This window comes from Rhea pennata, chromosome 1, assembly GCF_028389875.1.
Source record: "Rhea pennata isolate bPtePen1 chromosome 1, bPtePen1.pri, whole genome shotgun sequence".
Lineage (NCBI taxonomy): Eukaryota > Metazoa > Chordata > Aves > Rheiformes > Rheidae > Rhea > Rhea pennata.
This window is the reverse complement of record NC_084663.1, coordinates 159682420-159703127: the sequence shown is the minus strand read 5'-3', so window position 1 is coordinate 159703127 and position 20708 is coordinate 159682420. Positions and strand designations below refer to the sequence as shown.

The window sequence follows — 20708 nt, the reverse complement described above, 5'->3', positions numbered from 1 at the left end:
TCATATAGGCCAAGTAACAACAGCACTGAAAAAAGTATGATAATTACCAACCTCAGCTGAGCTCAAGGACTCTTTTCTCCACATATTTGTCCTATACATACAACCACAGTGCCTTTCCCAAACTTAGCCCCAAAGACAAACTTAGCCCCTATTATAACCTTCCTATCTTCATAAGTACTTAGATGCCTAATTCTCAAGGACTTCAATGGGAATTAGGCTCATAATATGTTCTGAGCATCTCTGAAAATGTTAAAAGTGTCATAATCTAACTCATAAAAATAGAGCATCTTTAAAAGGCTTCCTAAAAGGGTGAGTGAGATGAATAGTATTATTCCAATGTTACAGAAGGGAAAATTGACTTTTCTATGTCCCTATGACCATTTGCAAGTCTAACAGGCAAACATCATTTTGAAATGAGCAAGCCAGGGGCTCCCTCAGGCTTTCTGAAACTGCTTTCTGCAAAGCCTATGCACACTGACTAGTGCTGCAGTTTGAACTTCCATCTAAACCTGCAAGTGCCTCTTCACGGAGTGATGGCTGCTCTGCTGCCGCCACAATTATATCCTGCCTCCAAATGACATTGCAGCACTAAATAATATTTGGTGCATGGGAGATCCTCACCTTATGCCGGGTTGTGCTTCCAGCCACCCAGGCTGGCTGTGCCTCTGCTTCCTTTGCCTCGCTCTGTGCTGGCACTGGAAGCCACAAAGATATAAAGGCTGAGAGGGTCTGGCAGGGGTGGCACACCTCTTCTCCTCCTCACTGCTATCTGGCTTTTTCACTGCAGAGTGCTGGAGGAGAGCATTTAACACATGTGGGATCTTGGAACTGGAAAGGGAAAAGATGAGAGAGGAGTCAGGGTAGAAATTGGGCACCAATGAGAGGTGTGAGATAGAAATCTTGTATCCCTACAGAGAGGTGCAAAAGGCAAGTCCCCAGGTTCTCCTCTACCACCTTGTGCTATATTATCCATTATTAGGAAAAGTTCCTGAAGGAGATAAGATTGGCTAGAGGCTGGAGTGAGAAAGGAGGGAAGTGTTAGTGAAGGGAAGGAGGAAGAAAGATCCTCTGCCACACATAGTTCACTGGACCTCTTCTGACCCTGTGCAGAAAAGTGTTAACACTATCATGCTTCTGGGGCTACCATAGAACATTATTTGCCATTATGTCAGATTTAAGTGGTGTCACCCCTCACTAGCACGCAAGATTACCAAGGGCATGGAAGCTGAACACAAGTCACTTTCATGCTTCAGTACAATTCTTGAAAACAGCATACTTCATTTTGCCAGGACTGGAAATTTATACTCACTGACATTGCTTCCCCAGTGAAGTGATGCTAAACTGAATGGGAAAATTATGCATAGCCTTCTAACAGAGAAAAGCAAGATGGGTGTGAGGGAAAAAACAAGGTTTCTTGGCAAAACAAAACAATGCTAGAAAGTAAAGAAAAGGTTCCACAAGGACTGCAGCTTGATTTGTTGTGTCTGGCATGTCCATGCCTACCAACTCTATTACAAAACACTCTGTCCTTCCTCCTCCCCCCCTACACCTTCTACCATCTTCCCACAGACCCCCTGTGTGTCCTGATGAGCAGGAGGCAGCGTGGACTGCATGGGGGGCTCACTGATGGGAGAGTGCCTGGGCTGCTGTGCCAGGCAGCCCCGGTAGCCTGGGCCAAAGCACCCTAAGGAGTGGGGGAATTGGTCTGGTCTTCCTTCCCCATCCTGGTCTTGTTTCCATAAAAGCTCTTGAAACTGAGCATATTGCGAATCTCTCTCCCAAGGCCAGGTTTGGTCCATAATGGGCAATGGGTTCAATAGTTGCAGGATGATGGGAATGATAGACAGATAGGGAGCATGATCCAAGATTCCTGACCTTAGGAAACTAGGCCAAAAATACCCATACTTATGGACGGATGAGCTTGTTGAAAGTATGTTTCATCGCAAGTCTAGTACATTAGAGCAGAATGGCAAGGCAAATACATTTTAAGTTCTGCCTGACAGAAAATGGAAGAAACAGATCAACAGAAGCACTGCGCTATTTTCAGGATCCCTTCCTTCTCAATTTGGCTTCCTTTCCCCCCCGGTACAACTTTGTATTTCACCTTTGATCTCACCTCTTCATTCTCCTCTTCAAAAACAAACTATTTCCACTTGTTACAGTTATTTCTGGACTGAGATGTGTGGAGCAAAAGTATCTGAGCCCGAATTTAACCTCGAAGTTAGTCACTTGTGTCAAGCGCTGTCAGCACTTCTCTAGGTATATGCTAACTTTAAGAGCCTTGCCACAAATGTACCCCCAAACTGTACAGCTTCTGCTATGCCAATATATCAAGGCATATACTAGCACATAACTGGATGCAGTGGTTACATTAGAAAGATGGCTATATTGGCATCGTTACTGTTGCCCATGAAGGTGAGCAAGTGCTCACGACAGAGGCCTAAGGTGGTAGGCAGGTATGATTTCAGCAGAGGTCAGGGCCTGTAGCTGCTCAACAGCTCCACACTGTGCACCCACCAGCAGCCCCACTCACACCACCATCCCTGACCCATCTGCATCAGACCCAACCCGGTCAGCGCTCAGCACACTATTTAAGCACCCCCAGCTCGCCCCGTGGGCCCGGTGGGCTGCGCCCTTCTGCCGGGAGCAGCGGGTTTCCTGAAGAGCACGGGAGGAGGCAGCTCACAGGACGGAGGGAACATAGCGCCCCCGCTGCCCGGTTAACGGCCACTAACGACTGCGCCGTTGGTGACGCGCGGGATCCTCCCAGCCCCGCCCCGCCCCCCTGGGCACGAGACGGTTACCACACGCGGGCGGAGGACACCGCCCCCCACCCCACGTGGTGGCGACGGCTCCGCCCCTCTCCCCCCTCCCTCCCCCCCGGCCAATGGGCGCCGTGAGGCGGAGGAGCGCAACGTCGCGGCTGGGAACGCCGCCGGCGGAGCCAATGGGCAGCGGGGAGAGGCGGGGCCGACGCGGTGATGATGATGGCGGCGGCGGCGGCGGCGCTGGCGCTGTGGCGGGCCGGGCCGGGCCTGGGGGGGCGGAGACTGTGAGTGACGCGGCAGCGGCGCGGGGAGGGGCGGGGCTCGTGGGGGCTCGTGGGCGCCGCACCCTGCCCCGCCCCGCCCCGCCCCTCCCCGCGGGGCGCCCCCCCCGCTCCCCTCCCCCGCAGCACCCCTCCCCCACCCCCCGCGCGGCGCTCCGCGGGCGGGAAACCGCCCTCGGGTTTGGGGGAAATGAGGGTTTTTTTGGCCTCTCCTCCCCACCGCGTGGTTATTCGCAGCGGGCCGGGGGGGGAGGGGGGATTGCCAGGCCGTGGAGCTGCTGCTTAAATAAAATAAGCCCGCGGCGAGCGGCACCCGAAACGCTGCTCCCTGCTGTGTGTCCCGTCAGCAGAAGCACCCAGCACAGTTTCTTCATAATATATTTTGGGTTTTTTTTGTTTGTTTTTGTTTTTTTTAAGTTTCTAGACTCTTCTGCTGCTCAGCTAAACGTTGCGAGTTAAATCAGGGCAACCCTGGAAGTTTGCTGCTTGACCTCAGGGTTTTGCGTGTCGGTTCTGGCCCGGCTAGCTGCATTTTGGCCCTTTCTCACCGCGGCCGTTCAGGGCGCCGTGAGCAGTGGGGAACTGTCTCAGCTTCGCTGTTGTTTGAGGGGGGCGCCAGGGGCGCGGTGGAGCGGGCACCGTAGGCTTCAAACTGCTCACCTGCCGCTCAGCCAGAGGTTGGTACGCAAGCAGGAGGAGCCCGGGGGGGGGGGTATGAAGGTCCACGCTGGCGGGGCGTGTTGGCTGCCCCCGTTTTACCTGTAACTGTTGGGGTGAGGCCGCCTGGATGCTCGCCCTGCTTCCCAGGAAATTTCACGGGCCTGTGCCGCAGCGGCTGGAGCAGCAGCCAGGTGCCGAGCAGGGCCGCGCTGGGAGACGCGCGTCCGTCGTGCACTAACGGAGGAGAAATGGTGCCTCTCCTGGTCTGCTGCTTCCTTCTCCAGCTTAGCCGGGCACTCAGTCCCTTCAGACAGCAGATGTGGAGCAGTCAGAGAAGGCTCTCCAAGTCTCAAGGACAAGCTCCTGCCTTTTCTTCCCACCCTGAAACAATTGCCTATTTCTGCTCTATTTCTTTCTGTAAGGGACATTTATAATGTATGACAGTTAGGCACAAAAGGAAAGTGAAAACATAAATTAGTTTCTTCCAATTACCACAAAATTACCCTTGCCTGGTTGTCTGCTTTGAACTGATACAGCTACTAAATTAGAAAGAGTGACCGGGTCTTTTCTATTTGTGGCGCCAGAGTTTCTGACCTAGCAAGCTTGTTACAGCCCACTGTGCCCAGTCTATTACAGAATAAAACAAGTGATGGTAAAAGGCATGGGATCAGTACCATGGGTTTTCTTCTTGCTAAGAAAACACTGTGTTACCTTCTCCATGCATGAGCCACTCTGTGTCAAGCTAAGTGCTGGACAAGAACATGCAAATGGCCATGCTGGGTTTCACCAAGGACTCATCCAACCGTAACAACTTCGAGCTTGAGTCAAAGCCATGTGGAAGAGTAGGAGCAGGGCAAGCACCATACCCACCATAGTGCTTCTTTGGCATCCAGCTATTTTCCATTCAGGGGCTTACTGAGCTGGGTGTGAATTTGAGGTATTTTCTATTATTGTTTGGCCTGTCTCGCCTTGACTTTGTATGGACATCCAGCTTATCTGTAGTTTCATTCTGCTGTCAAAGTAGTTTGGGCTTTTGTGATTAATCTGCATGCAGCACTTGTGAATGTTGTCCCCTTGGCAGTCTAGGAGCTGAGGCCCAGTATGGATGAGGGAAATTGAGTCAGAGGTGTGAGAAACAGTTGTTCTGCTTTCCTTCTCAAAATGACGTGCAAGTTATGGCATGGGCGAGAAGCTCTCCCACCGGCATCCTTTGGCCTTGCCCTTGTGAGTCAGGAGGGTTCATCTCCATTCCCATGCTTTGGTGGGCGCTGGTTGATGAAGGTTGTGTAGGAGCCATATGTCCCCTTGTAGCTGGCCTGAGATCACAGGCGTTTTCACACAAGTGGCCAGATAGCTGCCAGATGATGCTCTTTGGGCAGGAGTATATGAAACCTTCCGCTGTAAATAGATATGAAAATCTCCATGTAGATCAGCTTGCAGAATCAGGTGCTAAATGACACATGCTATAAAGAGGCCTTGACAGCACCTTCCTGCTGGAGATCTGCATGGTTCTGATAGCAGGCTGCCATCAGCAGTGTTAGCTTTCTGCCTGCAGGTGCATACTACCTGCAGGCTGAAACAGCCTTTACTTACTCAGATGGTTGGTTTTTGTTTTTGTTTTTTGGGTTTTTTTTGTGCTCATTTAAATAAGGTATTGAACAATACTTCCAGAGGGGAAAGCAAGTTTTAAGTACTGGCGTTCAGCAGGCAGTCAAGTGTGTTAGTTCATTTTAATATTTAAAGCTATAAATTCTTGCAGTCTGTGCTGAGATCATGATGCTGTAAATATTTTATAGTTGATTAGCAAAAGAGTATGCAGTCTGTAATAACTGTAATCTAGATGTTACTATGAGCATGCAATATTGATTCTAATGGTCTTGAGGAACTTTAGGGATGATTAGACTTGTTTGTGCTATGCAAGACGCCTATAAAATCCAAATCTGTCCTTTATGCCCACTGTCACAGTGTCCTCTATAGTACAAGGTCATTTTCCAGCCTACCTCCTTCATCTCATTTTTATACCCTATTTCCAGGTGCATGTAAATGCCTTTTTCATTTCTTTTTTTTTTCACATTAGTGCAGAATTATAAATGCCAAGCCTCGCAGTTTCTAGTTGTGAGGAATTCTGAATATTTATACTGCAGGGAGGTGAGGAGTTGACACTACATGCAGCTGAGGGCAAGCAGATGATCACATTTACGTATGCATAACGCACATCCAGGGTTGGGAAAGGAGACTGCCTGCCTGCCTTTGGCAGAGCTGCTCTCTGCCAGCCATGGTCAGAAAGCAGCACATTGGTTAGCGCTGCAGCCAGGCTGAGATATGGCTGCAAAGCACTACGGCCCCCTCACTTGATCCCAGGAGACTTTACGGCCTCCCATCTGCAGGAGTTTTCTGTGCCTTGTTAGTGGTGCTGCTCTGAAGCCAGAGAAGCTGTGCAGGTGGAGATGCAGGGTGTGAAACTACAGACTGCAAGCTGCCTCCCAAGACCTGAATTTGGGGCAACCTACTGGTCAGAGACCCACGCAAAAGGGGAATGAGGAGTCCTCACTCACCTCTGAGCTGAACATCCACATAGTTGTGTGCAACAGGGAGAGAAATAAAGGGACAACTTCAAACTTGGGCAACTAAGGCACGTGTTGGTTGGATTTAATTTGCAGCTTCCTGGTCTTTGCCTAGCAGAAGTTTTTGCAGGTATGGAAATGATGGTAGGTGCCTGTTGGAATGCTTAGTGTCACTGGGTGTGAGCTTGGTCACACAGGTCCCGCAGTGCTCATTTCTGTGATGTGAGACTGGCAGCATCCTGGACCCCAATTTACAACATGTACCTCCGATCCAACTGCTGCAATTTGTTATTCATGAGGACGTTACTGCCCCTGCAAAGCTGCTGCTCAATGCCGCCACGGGAGTGTGGGCAAGGTACTGGTATCGTTAGCAGGCAGATGACACCTGCGGTAGTCAAAACAGTTTTAATCTGTTTTTGCTCACTTGTGATGTTTCAGAGCCTGATGGACTTTTCTTGTCTGAGGAGGATTTTTGGCTTATTGGGAGACGTTCAAAAAAGTCCACAACCGCTTTTGAATAAAAATTGGAGCTGTTCTTTTGTTGTTGTTAAAAGACTTTAAGTGTGCTTTTAAAGACACTATTGCAGTAAAAATACACTGACTATGAAATCTGCCTTGATTGCAGATCTTCTTGAAGGGTTCTTCCTGCTGGTGGACAGCAAGTTGACCATGAGTCAACAATGTGCCCTTGTGGCCAAGAAGGCCAATGGTCTCCTGGGCTGCATGAGTTAGAGTGTTGCCAGCAGGTTGAGGGAGGTGATCCTGCCCCTCTACTCAGCCCTGGTGAGGCCACATTCCTGGGCCCAGTTCTGGGCTCCTCAGTGCAAGAGAAACACGGAGCTACTGGACGAGAGTCCAGTGTAGGGCTACGAAGATGATTAGGACTGAAGCATCTCCACTGGAAGGAAAGGCTGAGAAAGCTAGGCCTATTTAGCCGGGAGAAGAGAAGAATGAGAGGAGATCTTATCAATGTATATGAATATCTTCAGGGAGAGTGTCAAGAGGATGAGGTCAGACTATTTTCAATGGTGCCCATCGACAGAACAAGAAGCAAAGGGCACAAACTGAAACACAAGAAGTTCCACCTGAATATGAGGAAAAACTACTGTGAGAGTGACTGAGCACTGGAACAGGTTGTCTAGAGAGGTTGTGGAGTCTCCTTCACTAGAGGTGTTCAAAACCTGCCTGGATGCAATCCTAGGCAACGTGCTCTAGGTGACCCTGCTCGAGCAGGAGAATTGGGCTAGATGATCTCCAGAGGTCCCTTTCAAGCTTAATCATTCTGTGATGAGCATGGTGCAAAAGAGGAATGTTACAAATGTGATCACCTGCTTACCAACATGAAACCTGCTTGTCCTCAGCCAGCTGAGTGTATATCAGCTTCAAGCATGCATAGGAGGTTTTTTTTTCACCTGTATTTCTTCATGTGGCATCTTCTGGGCAGAGGTATACCCATATGCCAATACCAAATCAATCATAAGCATTGTTGTTAAGCTCGCATATCAGCCAAGTGCTGCAGAATATAGACTATATTCTATAGGCACATACCATGTGTTGCATCAAACGTGAAGATGCAGGCACACCAGTTACAAACAAAGGAAGCTCCGAAGTGCTGCTGGCAGAGCTCTGCTTCCTTTGCTGTATCGCTAAAATGGGCATAAAGCCTTTTCGTGGCACGGTGAGGCTTGCTGAATATCTGTGTGAAAGATAATACAGGATTAAATAATAATTCCATTTCAGATCTTGTGGAGGGACTGCGCATACATCATCTAAAATTTCTACACTTGGAATAAAAAATATTCAAAGCATTAAGGGTTTCTTCTGTTATGTCTGATTGTCATCTCCCCCAGGAACTCGCTGCTTCTTTATCTTTTGTTTCGCAATACAAGTTTGTGGCTACTTGGCAAATTAGTCATTACAACGTTGTTTTTCAAAGATTGGACACTGGAGGGTGCTAATGCAATGAAAGCTGAAATTGTTCTAAGAAATTAAAGGGTTCCCCTTTGTTAGTTTAGTTTTATTTTTTGCTGCAACATTTAAATGGAAAGACATGAATTATGATCCTTACCAGTAGCTGATCTTGTTCAGTGTGTGTAGAACTATAACCAAGAATATCAATAAAGTGCTAAGTCTGTAAGGGATTTCTTTCCTGAACCATTATCAAAAAATCACTCACTCTGTTCTACACAGTGTTTCTTTCAAGATTATGGCATTGGGGTGAATTGTGTTTGAAAGTGTGACTTTCTAGTGATAAAAACATTTTATCTGGCAGAAAGTTGAGAAGTATCTGCAGAATCTGCTTTTCTACAAGGTTATTTTGGTTCACTTAAACCAGTGTTGTCACGTAGCTGAGGAGGTGAGAACCTGATACTGTCTCACACTGGAGAGGGAGGGAGAGGATGCTCTGAATGCTGCTAATCGAGGTCCTGGTGTTATGATCCTCCAAATGTGGAGGAACCTGATGGACCTCCTTGAAATCAAGGCCTAGGCTGGGTATGTTGTAACTGAATGTGTTTAAAGGTAACTATGCCAGCTCTAGTAAGCTGTGGTTTGGCAGTGGTGTAAATCTGGCATTCGGGCTTCTGATGCCACAGGCACGTGAATCAAAGGGCTGATCCAGTCTGAACTCCGGCTCTTGTGTCTTACTGCACTTGCTCCAACCTGACTTTCAAAACGAGTGGTCCATCTTCCCCATTCTCCTCTGCACCTTCCCGTTGCTGCTTGTGCATTAGATCTTAAGTTGATGAATGGGATCAGCAAAATGATCCATCTGGAGCCTGATAGTTTGGGGGGCCTTTGGCTCTGCAGGCTTTTTTTTGGCTACCTCAGGAAGCTTCATCTTACCTCGCGACTGCTGTCACCAGCCACACAGAAGGGAGGATGCATGTGGCCTTTTCAGTAGCTGCCATTAGGTCAGATGAAGCACATTACAGAGTTGAACGTTTGCTCTGCTGATTCAAATTTATGCAAGCATTTTTGGCAAGTTAAAATTATATTGGCAGGTTTATGCCAAATGTGGGTCTTACCTGTCCACACTGCTTTCTTGCTTTATGCCGAACCAGGTCTCCACTCTCACTTGTGGAGAGCTACAGAGCTGATGTAAACTACGTGTTATGAGCTCCAGTATTCAGTATTCACAGGATTGTGAAACCTGTGTTTGAGCCAGTTTTCATACTGGCAGCAGCAGAAGTATGACACAGGCTGGTTAATGCTAATGAGAAGCAGGGTGCAAAGCTGAGCTTGTACAGCTAGTCACCACTGGCACCCAAACTAGTTTGCTTAGCGCTAACTCAGTTCTTCTGGATGATGCTACTCGGTGCTGTATCTGCCTGCGTGGATCTGTTAGCAAAATGATGCCAGTATTTGTGAGGTGTCCTAGCAGAACAAATGCAGTACAAATACACTTCCGCGAGATGTCTTTCTCCTTGTGTGAGAAAATTAGTTACTCCTTTTTCTCTTTCCCCCTTTCAAATGAATTGTTGTGCTGTCGCTCCTGGAAAGGGTTGCTACCTTGCTCTATTTTATTGGTAAATTTGTGTTCTTGCTCAGGTATTGCAGTCTGCTTACATATAACTGGACTAGCTTTTATTTCTCTTAAAAATATGCATCACTCTTCTCTGAATTCCCACATGGACAAAAAGATGTGGAGGAGAAAGGAAAAAGAACCTGTGTATAAAAACAAACAAAAAAACCTAGAATCAGTTGCTGTCAATATTCTGGCATTGTTTGACCTACACTCACTCACCTCACACACAACACAGCCAATTCTACAGAAAAGCCTGTCGTTTCTTGGTGGTTTATTGGAAGCAGCAGCATTGTAGCCTGCTCAAAGTTTCCATTTCTTTTGCAACAAAAGTTTTAGTAGTTTACCAGAATACAGTAATAAGGGGATGAGAGCAGAAAAGTTCTTAAAATCATTGTAATAGTTAGGTACTGAGGACAGTATGTTTAAGAGGACATAGTTCTGTCCAGGCACACAAAAATGATCTGGTTCACACTGTATTCATCTGTTTTACTGGCTTTTAAAGGAAGACAGTTTCTTCCATCACATCTCCGTATTTATGAGCAGGGAGCCAGGTAATGCCTCTTGGCATAATTTCAGAAAAGTGTGTGCTGGTCATGATGCTGAAAGGATTTGCAGTTGTGCATTTTATGTAGGCTATGTCTTAATTTATCCTGAGAGACTTTTGACTAGCAGAGAGGGTTAATGGACCTTAGATCGAATGTACTTGACCATGTTGAGTTTAAATGCTGCAAACTGCTGAATGCTTTCTTCAAGGCACAAAGCATTCTCGGCTTCGTGGTCCTTCATGGGAAAAGAACCCACTTGTTCCCTTGGCCGGGGTGCTTGGCACAGTGCAAGACTGAGCTTTCATATGGCTCTGCAGCCTTTTCTTGCTATTTTGAGATTAGGAGCTTTTTTTCTGCTCCTAATTTCTGGGTTTTCTGCTGAAGAACTGGTGGCTTTTCTGAACTCTTACAGTATGGTGTATACTCCCGTCTGTCACATATTAACCCATTCTGATTTTCAGGTGGGCTCCTGGTCATGATCTCTTGGACTCTTGGTGGACTCAGCTCCTCTTTCTCACCCTATCTGGAGCTCTGAGCCTTGTCGTTTGGAGCAATGAAATACTTGATTCACCAGTGGTATTTTGTCAGTTGGGCTGTCCATGGCAGTCTTTCTCCAAATGCTGCTCCCTTAGGTGGGGAGCAGTCCTCAATAAATGGTCTTCAAATGGTCCTCTTCCATCCCACAAGGTTGTGGAGCACTGCAAGCTTGCAGAACTTCAGTCGCAAATGGATGTGGAAGACAGCTTTGTTGTCATCGAGCTGCATGTTGTAAAACTGGAACAAGTTCCCTCTTCAGTTTTTCCCTTTTTTCCCTTGTCTTTGCTGTGTTCACCCCTCAATTCTCTGTGTGCTCTTCATGCATCGTTGGTGGAAACGGGAGTCGCCAGTCCCCGTGGCAGGGAGCGGGGGGCTGCCCGCCTGCCCTTCTCCACCCCTTCACAGGCCAGGATTGACTGTTGTCTTGGGCCGAGCAGCCAAACCTGCTTTCTCCTCTGCCATTTTTAGTTAAAACTGGTTGGCATCAGTGGCTCTGCAGCGATGAAAGGGAAATGATGAAACTTTAAGACATTTGGGGCATAAAGCTGATCTCTAAATTTTAATGTACTCATTGCATTTAAACAGTTAATAGATACATTTTACATTGAGCTTTCAGGTGACCTAATTTCCCTTAGTACTGTACATTGAGCTTTATACATCTGCACCTAATTTGTAAAAAAGGACTTAATGAGAAACTTCAAACAGTTTAAATGTCAATTACAAAGAAAGCGAGGTTTTAAAGTTCCAGTAATCTGTCCATATTGGTCATCGAAACATGATCCCAGGTGGATGTTAATTCAAGACAGATGGCATTCCAAAGGCACAATTACAAAGAGCTTATATATTTTCAACACTAACAAGCTGTCACGCTATGTTGTAGCTACACTTCCAATACTGTATAACTACAATTACCGCTTTATCTGGTGCGGACTTGCTAATAACGAGTTTTGATTCCCCGTTCTTGAAATTGTCAATGGGACTTTTTGGGGGTGAAGTTGAAAGCAGAGATGGCTGGTGCAAATATCTTTCATTTGCTCCATATGTTTTTTGCTTGTTTGTTGGTTAGGTTTTTTTAGTTAGTGGAATGCTACTCAGAGAAATTGCAATATTGAAAATATTGAATAATAACAGGACTACCTCATCACAGAAATATTTCTATTTCCTGGTGATGATAATTAACATTAGTCTTATCAGCTGCTAGGAAATAGCTGCGATGATTTGTTAAAACCCACAACATCCTGGATGTTTTCAGTTAAAAAGTCATCTGAAAGCCTTTGGAGTAATGCATATGTGACCGGGAAGATTGAAGTCCAGGGGATTGATTGTGACTTTACTTGTGGTGGTGTAAATAGGTAGCAGTTTCACTGCAGCCAGGCAGGAATAGCGCACCCAGTGCAAAATGAGGTTTGAATTATTTGTAGGTTTTTTGAGGGTGTGATTAGACGTGTGGGCAGAGATAGAGGAGCTGAGCAAAGCAGGGGAAACCTAGGACTTCCATGAGGCTGAAGCATCAACTTGTGATAGATAGTAATGCTTGTTTGTTGTAGAATGTATATACTTATTTTCTGTTTAGTAGTTGAGATAGAGAGTGATTTGTGTAACTGAACAGTAAAAACTGATTGTGTACAACTTCCACTGATAATTTTTTCCTTCAGTTTGTTTCTTGAAACAAGGTCAAGAAAATGCAAGGTTTGTGCTGTTATGAACAGACAGTGCTTTAATAGGCTTTAAAAATTATACAGTGTTAGAAGCAGGATTAATAATGCTCTCCGATAGGTTTTTAAGCTCTTATGGGTACATGTATCCCATACAGAGGCATTGAGAAAGAAGGGCTTATATTTCTGCTAAATTATCTATCTTTCAATAAAAGGTAGAGAAGATGCAGAAAGGCTAGGATGCTTCACACCTGGAATGCTGGCATTAAATGGTGAGATTTTGCCCCTCTTCCCCTTTTTAAAAATTAAACAATGTTGTAAAATGTTTTTTCTAAAGCACCTTACCCTTCTTCCTTTCTGGAGGAGATGCATGTGCTATTTGACATATGCAGTTCGCCAACAAGCAAATTGGACTCCTGAGCCATGCTTGAAACAAAATGCCAATTTTACCTACAGTTTTACTAGCTTTCCTGGTTTATGCAGTGGCATTTGAATGGCCTCTAGTAATTGTTTTTAGCAGGAAAAAGAAAATCAATCAAAAAAGAAAACACGACCCAAAGCTCATTAGCACTGTATTTGGCATGCCATGAATTGTTAAATCTTTATATAAATGCAGAAGTAATTTGTAACAAACAAAATCCTTTTTTTTTAGGGGAGGGGGAAAGTTTCTTTTAAATTTTTATTCTTACTGCTGTGATACAATTTTTTTTCAAACATCAGCTGTTAATTCCAGAATAGGGGACGAACAAATTCATGTTTTAATAAAGCAACTCTGTATAAATATTGAGTGTTAAATATACTTAGTGAATTAAGTGAATAAAATTGAGTGGAAAACAAAAGGCAATAAATAAATGCTTAAATAACCTTTTTTTGGCAAATTGGTTTATATCTTTTTTTTTTCCTTAATCTGAGGCCAGTGTGTCTCATTCTCTAGTGTTTTCCCTTCTGATTTTTCCTGTGATTATCTGGGTAACATACCATAGTCTTTTATTTAGATTAGGCTTCATTTTGTGAGTTAACTAATTGTTAAAGCCCGAGTGGGAAATTTTCTTGCACCTGGAAAATTAGGAGAGCAAAAGCAAGAGACATGTCCGCATCCTTTCCCTGGTGGTTCTTCACCTGTGAATTTGAACTGCAGCGCTAATAAAAGTTTTGTGGACCTCATTTTATGTGAGATCATTAAGCGACAGGAGAATTCAGGTCTAGCTGCCCTTCATAGTTCAGGACACTGAAAGGTGCCATTTATAAGCTTAAAGTGCCTGCAGGAAGGCAAAATAGGCTTGTAAAACTTATACCCCTAACTCTGAAAGGTAACCAGTTTGTACTGCGGGCTGCAGACCTAGGTTGTCAAAATTGCAAAGGTGCTTTATGGTATTGATTCTTTTTAAATTGAAAACCATCTGCCTCTGAAAACTGATGTAGTAGCCTTTTTTTTCAAACTTCTCACTTGTGCTGATATCTCCTTCATCAAAAAAAAAAAAAAATATGGGGAAAGATCCTAGTAAAAACCCTATCAGTTGTTGTAATGCCAAGCTGCTGGGCTTATTATCTTTCTCACTATAGACTGTTGTTCTGCTGAGCTGTGAATTTGATTATAAAGTGTTTCTCCTGACTTTTTAATAATAATTTGCAACCTTGAAGTGCAGTGAACTTAGTCCTTAAGGTGGGCTAGGCATTTTGCAGGCAAAGCAGTCGCCTCCCGAGCGTTCGGGAACCAGTAGCAGGCTGCACAACACTTGAAATGGAGAAAAGTCTTGGACTTCAACATTTCCTTGGGCCACTGCTCTCGTGCCTTTCGGGGTCTGCAGATCCATAAAACGGCAGCATATTCTTTCTTTAGCGGAATGTGTTGCTTGTTTAGAGCTGTGATGGTTAGTTATATGAACGAACATTTGCTGTGCTGGCTATCTACCACTCTGTTCAACTCCAATATTTATTCTCGGGGCAGGCACAGCTTTCCCTACTTGCTCTGACTGTCATGCTTCAAGTGAGAGTTGGAGCAGTCATTTCAGGAGTTAGTGCCTCAAAATCGCCGTTGTTATAGTGGAGGACTTTGCTTGGTTCTTTTTGTTGCTTGCTCAGTTGGGCTAAAACCTTCTCAAGTCCATGCTAAGAAACTTGGCATCCATGTCTGTAATGCTATAAATCGCTGGGGCTGAACTCTTCTAGTTCAGCCGGTGAAAGCTGCACGAGTCGCACCCTCATTAATGCTCCTTGACTGAAATAGCTTGGATGCCAATTTGCATGATCTGAACCTAAATTCCAGTGAAGACAATAGAGTGGACGGCAAGTCCAGTCTGCCTGCAGCATCTTTGTCCTCTTCTTCTACGTGAATTTAATAGCCAAATGCTTAGTCACATTATTTTTAGCAGCGACTGGTTATATTGCATAGCATCCAAACTGTTATCCCTCCGTACGTAGTTCACGTGAACTCCGAAGAAGTGGCTGTGATGGAGAAGTGTATCTGCATTACTCGGTTTTCTTATGCTGCTTTTGTCACCTAGATTGATGGACTTGGGGCCCCAAATACTGCAGTGTGTTTAGTATGACCCCAGGGCCTTTGCAGAGTTGATTGCAGGACTCAAACCTTTATATCCACTATTAAAAGGCAGTTATGTGACTGTTTATGTCAGAGCCAGGTGCTTTGTTGCCTGTGGACATGCTGTTACTTGACAAAATTTATTTTTTTTTTTTCTTTATGGTCAGAATGTGATAAACATACTTACCATGGTACCCTACCCTTACAAATGGTCTGGCTGCCTTTTGCAGACCGCCTCTTCTGCCAGAGCATCAGTGAGGTTTTCCTCGCTCTCCACAAGCATGCATCTGTAACAGCATTCTTGCAGGCACGGGGAGTTCTGCATTTTCTCTGTGAATAACATATAATTTCTAGGTGTCAGTCAACATATTTATAGCAATACTATTCTTGTGTGTGTGTGTGGTTTTTTTTCCCTCCAGTTCTCTAGTCCTTAGTGCATTTCTGCTTTTGTGGGTTCATTTATTTAGGCTGTATATAGCCTGTTAGCCTAATAATGTATATAATATCTATATATCCTAAGCTTTGGGGGCATATTGCATTAAACATTAGCTTGTTGTTAAATCTGTAACAAGAGCATGGTATTTAAGATTTAAGATGCTTTAGACTGGGTCAGTACAAAATTTTGACTCCAGAACAGAACTATAAAATCTGTTTTCTTACTAACTGCTTCTTCAAGAAGTTGATAGATGTGGGGGCAAAAAAAATTAACATTTTTTTTTTCTTTCCTGTTAAACTAAGCTATTGAGGAATTCTTCCTACTGCTACGCACTGCAATATGTCAGAAACACCGTTATGTTATAGTTGCATCATTATCTAAAGGAAAAATTGAGTGTGGGTTTGAAGTCGACAAGTGATGAAAGTAGCCCTGAGGTTGTCAATTAGAAAGGCAAGGCCTGGAATTGATAAGTTAACGGCCAGTTCCCTTCTCACCCCCTCACTTTGCTGCCTGCTCCCTCCTCCCCCTGCCCCCCGACGCTTTATTTCTCAGGACGTAAAGAAAAGACTCATGTTGGTTCGCATCCCAAAATTTATCTCACAAACATGATTCACTTGCATTTTTGGCTTGTGACAATGTGCTTAGTATATATAGTTAAACAAGGAGAAATAAAATGTAGCAGACAGAAAAATCAATCACAAAATGATGCCCACTGTTGTTTGTGGAGGTGGTGGTGGTGGTTTGGTTTGTGTAAGTGTTGAACTGTTACAACTATTCTTTCATAGCGTCCCTGGAGTCAGCACAGCGAGTTTAGCAATATTGCATAATTTAACTTCTACCGTATGTTTGTCTGCAGGTTTTAAAATGTGAATCTTAATGACAGCCAGTGGGATCCATGTGTTCCCTTAAAAGGTGGAGGGCAACATGTGCATTTTTTCCTGAAGGGAGATACTGGCTACCTAAGTTTAGGATATAATGTAATATAATACCTAGTGTTTGCATTTTGCTTGGGCAGAAAGGATCTAGCATGTTGCCATTTCTCTGTTCTAAGGGAACACGTGGTTTTAGATAAACAGCTAAATCATGGAAAATAACAAACCAGATGTATTCAGATTTTAATCATTCTAGGTGTGCTGTGTTGTGAGAGCAAGAATAAGCTTATGAAAGCAGTTTTAAAGTAGTAATATAAGTTGAATATATTTCAAAGAGGCATGTTGTGAAGCATTTAGTTCCTCTTCAGTTTTTGAAAAGCTGCAGACAGACAGTCTTGAAGTCTGAGTTTTTTTACTCATGGCACAGCTATCTCAGGGACAACAGAAATTCAAGATTTTTTCCAAACAGCCCCGTCTCAGCCTAGAGCAGACAAGTAATAATCACAGAGTTGAGATGGCAGGTAAACCTGCAAAGCACATTCAGGATTTTGACCTTCCTGTTGTGGCTCCTAAGGCCCAGGTGGTTTCGCAGTGACCAGCAAAACTCTGTTGAATGGCAAAAACTTGCGGCTGCTACTCATCTGTGACCAAATGAAAGAGGGAGCTTAGGAGATGGACTGCTGATCTGGAGTTCTTCTCTCCTCTATCCAGGGTGCAAAACATGAAGAAATTTCTAGACTAGTGTAATTCATAGGAAAAGAGACATGGCATCATATTAAGCAATTCAGTGTTAGATGGAGCTTTCTCCATCGGATATGTTAGCTCTGCCTCAGATCCAAGCTGCAGAGCTTCTCCAGTGCTTCACTGGAGGTTTCATATAGAACAAGAGTATTTTCCAAAACCGTATATTCCTTCCATGCTGTACATTAATGGGTTTCCTAAGACAGATGTGTCACATAGTATTGTACCCATAAATAATGAAAATATATGATAATTTTTTTTCATGAGAGGTCTTGCACATTATGGCTCTGCTGTTTTTTAGAGCTACAGAAATAAGCTCCTTTGGTGGCTTATTGCAAGACAGGCTGCCTCAGGATGAAGTAATAGATGTTATATTTAGTTTAGCCTATTGTGTTCAGATTTCACACCTACTAGAGAGCTCAATTATGGGTTTTCCTTCTAAGTTGATGCTTTTCCTGAATTCCAGTAGTGTCCATACAACCATGGTAGTCTTCTACAGTTACTTCCTGAATGAAGTTATAAAAGTTAATGGTGTTGGATCAGCAAAGCTCATCTTCCAGGGGAAATGTTCATCTCTTGCTGGACTTTTCTTCTCTTAATCTCTCTTTCACTTACTTTTCTCTATCTGTCAGCAGTGCCGTTGGGCAGGTATATTCCTGTGCCATATGGAAGAAGGTCGGTCAAATTTTGTTGATGCCAATCACGGCTCTGCAAAAGGCAAACCAATGCCAAAGATCCCCAGTCAAATATCCCTTCCAGTGTGTGCAGCAGAACGTTGCTCTCTGCTCTTAGTGCCCCCCACTTCCCCTTTTGCTGTTTGTTAACCACATTTTCTCACTTTTTTTTTTTTTTCTGGTGAGGGGAAGCAACCAAGAGCCCCTCTTTTGGTATGTGATTGTTACTTTTGGCATGCCTTAAGTACATCAACATCTTTTCCCTCTGTGAATTAAAATTTGACCTTTCTGCCACCTACTTACCAGTTTATACTTGTTACTCTTGTACTTCTGTTTCACACGCAGTGGTGCTTAGGAACACAGGGGAGTTAAAAATGCCTAAGGATCATCATAGTGTGAAAATTACAGAGCTCCAGGAAGATTATTGGTAGAATTGGTCTTTTTCTCCGCCTTTTGCCTACATCCTGAGGAGAAGTTTCATTTTTGAAGGGAAGATTTCTTTCTTCCCAGCAAGGCTGGTCAACATAAACTTGAAGCTCTCCAGAAGTTTGATAATGTTGGATCACTTCTGTCTAAAGATATAGAACCACAGTCAGAGATTTGGGCTCTAGAGAGCTTTTTAGAGTTAAAAAATCAAAGGCTTTCCCTTCCACCCACATACAAATACAGGTTCAGTTGCGCTTCTTCCTTCCCCTGTGAGCATTCTCAAGTCCTGAGCTCCCACCTTCTTGATCATCCATGCTCAGAGGAATCTTGGAAACAAAATAATTCTCCAAAAAGTGGTGACTTCTTGGTTCTTCTGACAAGGAATCTGAAAATAGCAGAGAAACTTGTCTAGATTCAAAAATTTGAGATATTTGCAATGGATAAAAAAATCTGTACACTAGAAATCAAGGAAAGAAAAGAAAACTAACTGCTTTCACAAAGATTTGTTAAGCAAGGTGATTTGCCATGTCCAAGTTTTGAATTCCTAAAATAAAATCAGAGTCCTCTATTGTATTTATGCAGGCAAGAAAGATTTCCTTTGGATATATCTGAAATGATGCAGAGATCCTTATCTAGGAGAATGCATGGTGTTAGCACGTCGTCATCCTACTGGAACTCAGCACCTGCTTTCCAGGACAGGAGAAACCACAGATTGAAAATGGTATTAAAGAGCTGCTTTTTGGGGGGCAGCTGTAGTTTTTCATTAGCCTCTTTGACCACTCTGGCTTGGAAAATGATCTGTTAGCCTTAAAACACAACTGACTAAAAAAAAAAGAAAATTAAAGACATGATGGCTTAGGGTTTGTCATTGAATTTGTGGCTGTATAGAATCACACTTGCATTATGGAATGCTAATGACAAAATTAAGTGGTATTTGTATGCTTCTTCCCAGCTAGTAGCCAGGAATTTTGCTGCCAACACCTTTTTCCAGGAGATATTTAATCTGGTCCGATTTCTTATGATTCCTTCTCTGCAGAGAAACTGTGGGACAGGGTGGGGGGAAAATGAGAGAACAGAACAAAAGACCTAGATAAAGTTAATCATGATCTAATCTGATTATTTTCCTGGATGCAAGAAGCAATACTTTTAAGCCAAATATGGTTTTTGAGGAAATGTAGCAATGGTTTGGGCGCTTCGGCTACTGTAGACCCTCAAGATGTTTGGAGGCCTTCAGTTCAGACACTCAGATATTCACCACCTTCTTGAGTCTTTTATCTTTATCCTTTTAGTCTTTTATTACCTTAGAAAATTTCAGATTCCTTTCCAGAACACTTTTAACCTGTTCTGCAGCTGATAAAATACTTTCTGCTAGCATCTTCATATAAAATATTTGAGATGCAGGACTTTCTACTTTCTACCACTAGTAGCACTAATGCTGGCACCTTCCTCAATGAAGCAAGAATAATTTGATGGGAACTGAATGATCAGCAAGGAGCTGAACACTGAATGAATTAGATGGCTCAAGCTTAATGATCAAGAAATAAGTAACAAAACTGCATTTTAAAATTTATACTAATTGCATTTCTTTTTCTTATTAAAGATAATTCTGTTAAAATGGTGCTAATGCCTAAGCTTACTGTAATCTGCTAAAATCATTCAAAGTAACAAATACAATAGAAAAAAAGCATTTGTGCTTCCGAAATTGTAAGTCAGACCACTGAATTCCTGAAGTTGATACCTAAACTCTACAAACCAGAGTCATTGAAGTACTGAGTCAGCTTTTGAGATCAGTAGTCTCTCCTGCAAGTACCAAGAGAATATTTTCTTCAGTATATTCAATTAGCTCAGTTAAATAATTAATTCATTCAAAGTTGACCAGTTGGGAGTTGAAAGCAGAAAAGCTTGTTCTTCTCTACCAATCTGTGAATAAAAGCTAATTATGAGAGGACTGGATTTTCTAATAATACAGTATTGAGGGATATTATGGCCAGAAACTAGACTGATGTGCTAATTCTTGCTAAAATTGCCTTTATTTTAACAGATCAATTTTAAAATCAAATCACAATTCAATATTTTTTTTTCTTTGTAAGACTAGCCCATTTAAGACTGTGCTATATAACCACCCGTGTCTCTATATTTTAAGTTACATTCCAGTTTCCATCCAAAGAAACTGTAAGTATACACAAAAGGATAGTAAAAATGTGCCATACACAATTTTCTAACAAAAAATAAAATTAATCGGAAAAAAAACATATAATGAGCTCTAGAGAAGCTTAAATATGTATCAGTAGAGCTTCTCCGTCCTTATGGCTAGCAATAAGAAGTGCCAAATTTAGTGTAAAAGCTATATTTAGCAACATACTTCAGTGGTTACAAACTGAGAATTAACCTTTCTTCAAGAAAATAACTAAAATATGTAAATGGAGAAACAAGATTCAAATTAATTATTTAACTCAAGTTTTCCTGCCTGGTAATTTAAATCAT

At 43.3% G+C, this 20708-nt stretch overlaps 1 protein-coding gene across 1 annotated transcript in view; it reads left to right on the top strand.

Moving 5' to 3' along the window:
- The first annotated feature begins 2981 nt into the window (after positions 1 to 2981).
- The window catches only part of CLYBL (citramalyl-CoA lyase), a 179818-nt gene continuing 162091 nt past the window's right edge, over positions 2982 to 20708 (top strand). Inside the window, exon 1 of the mRNA XM_062575694.1 lies at positions 2982 to 3052. Coding sequence (XP_062431678.1) covers positions 2982 to 3052 — 71 coding nt within the window. The remainder of the gene's footprint in view (positions 3053 to 20708) is intronic.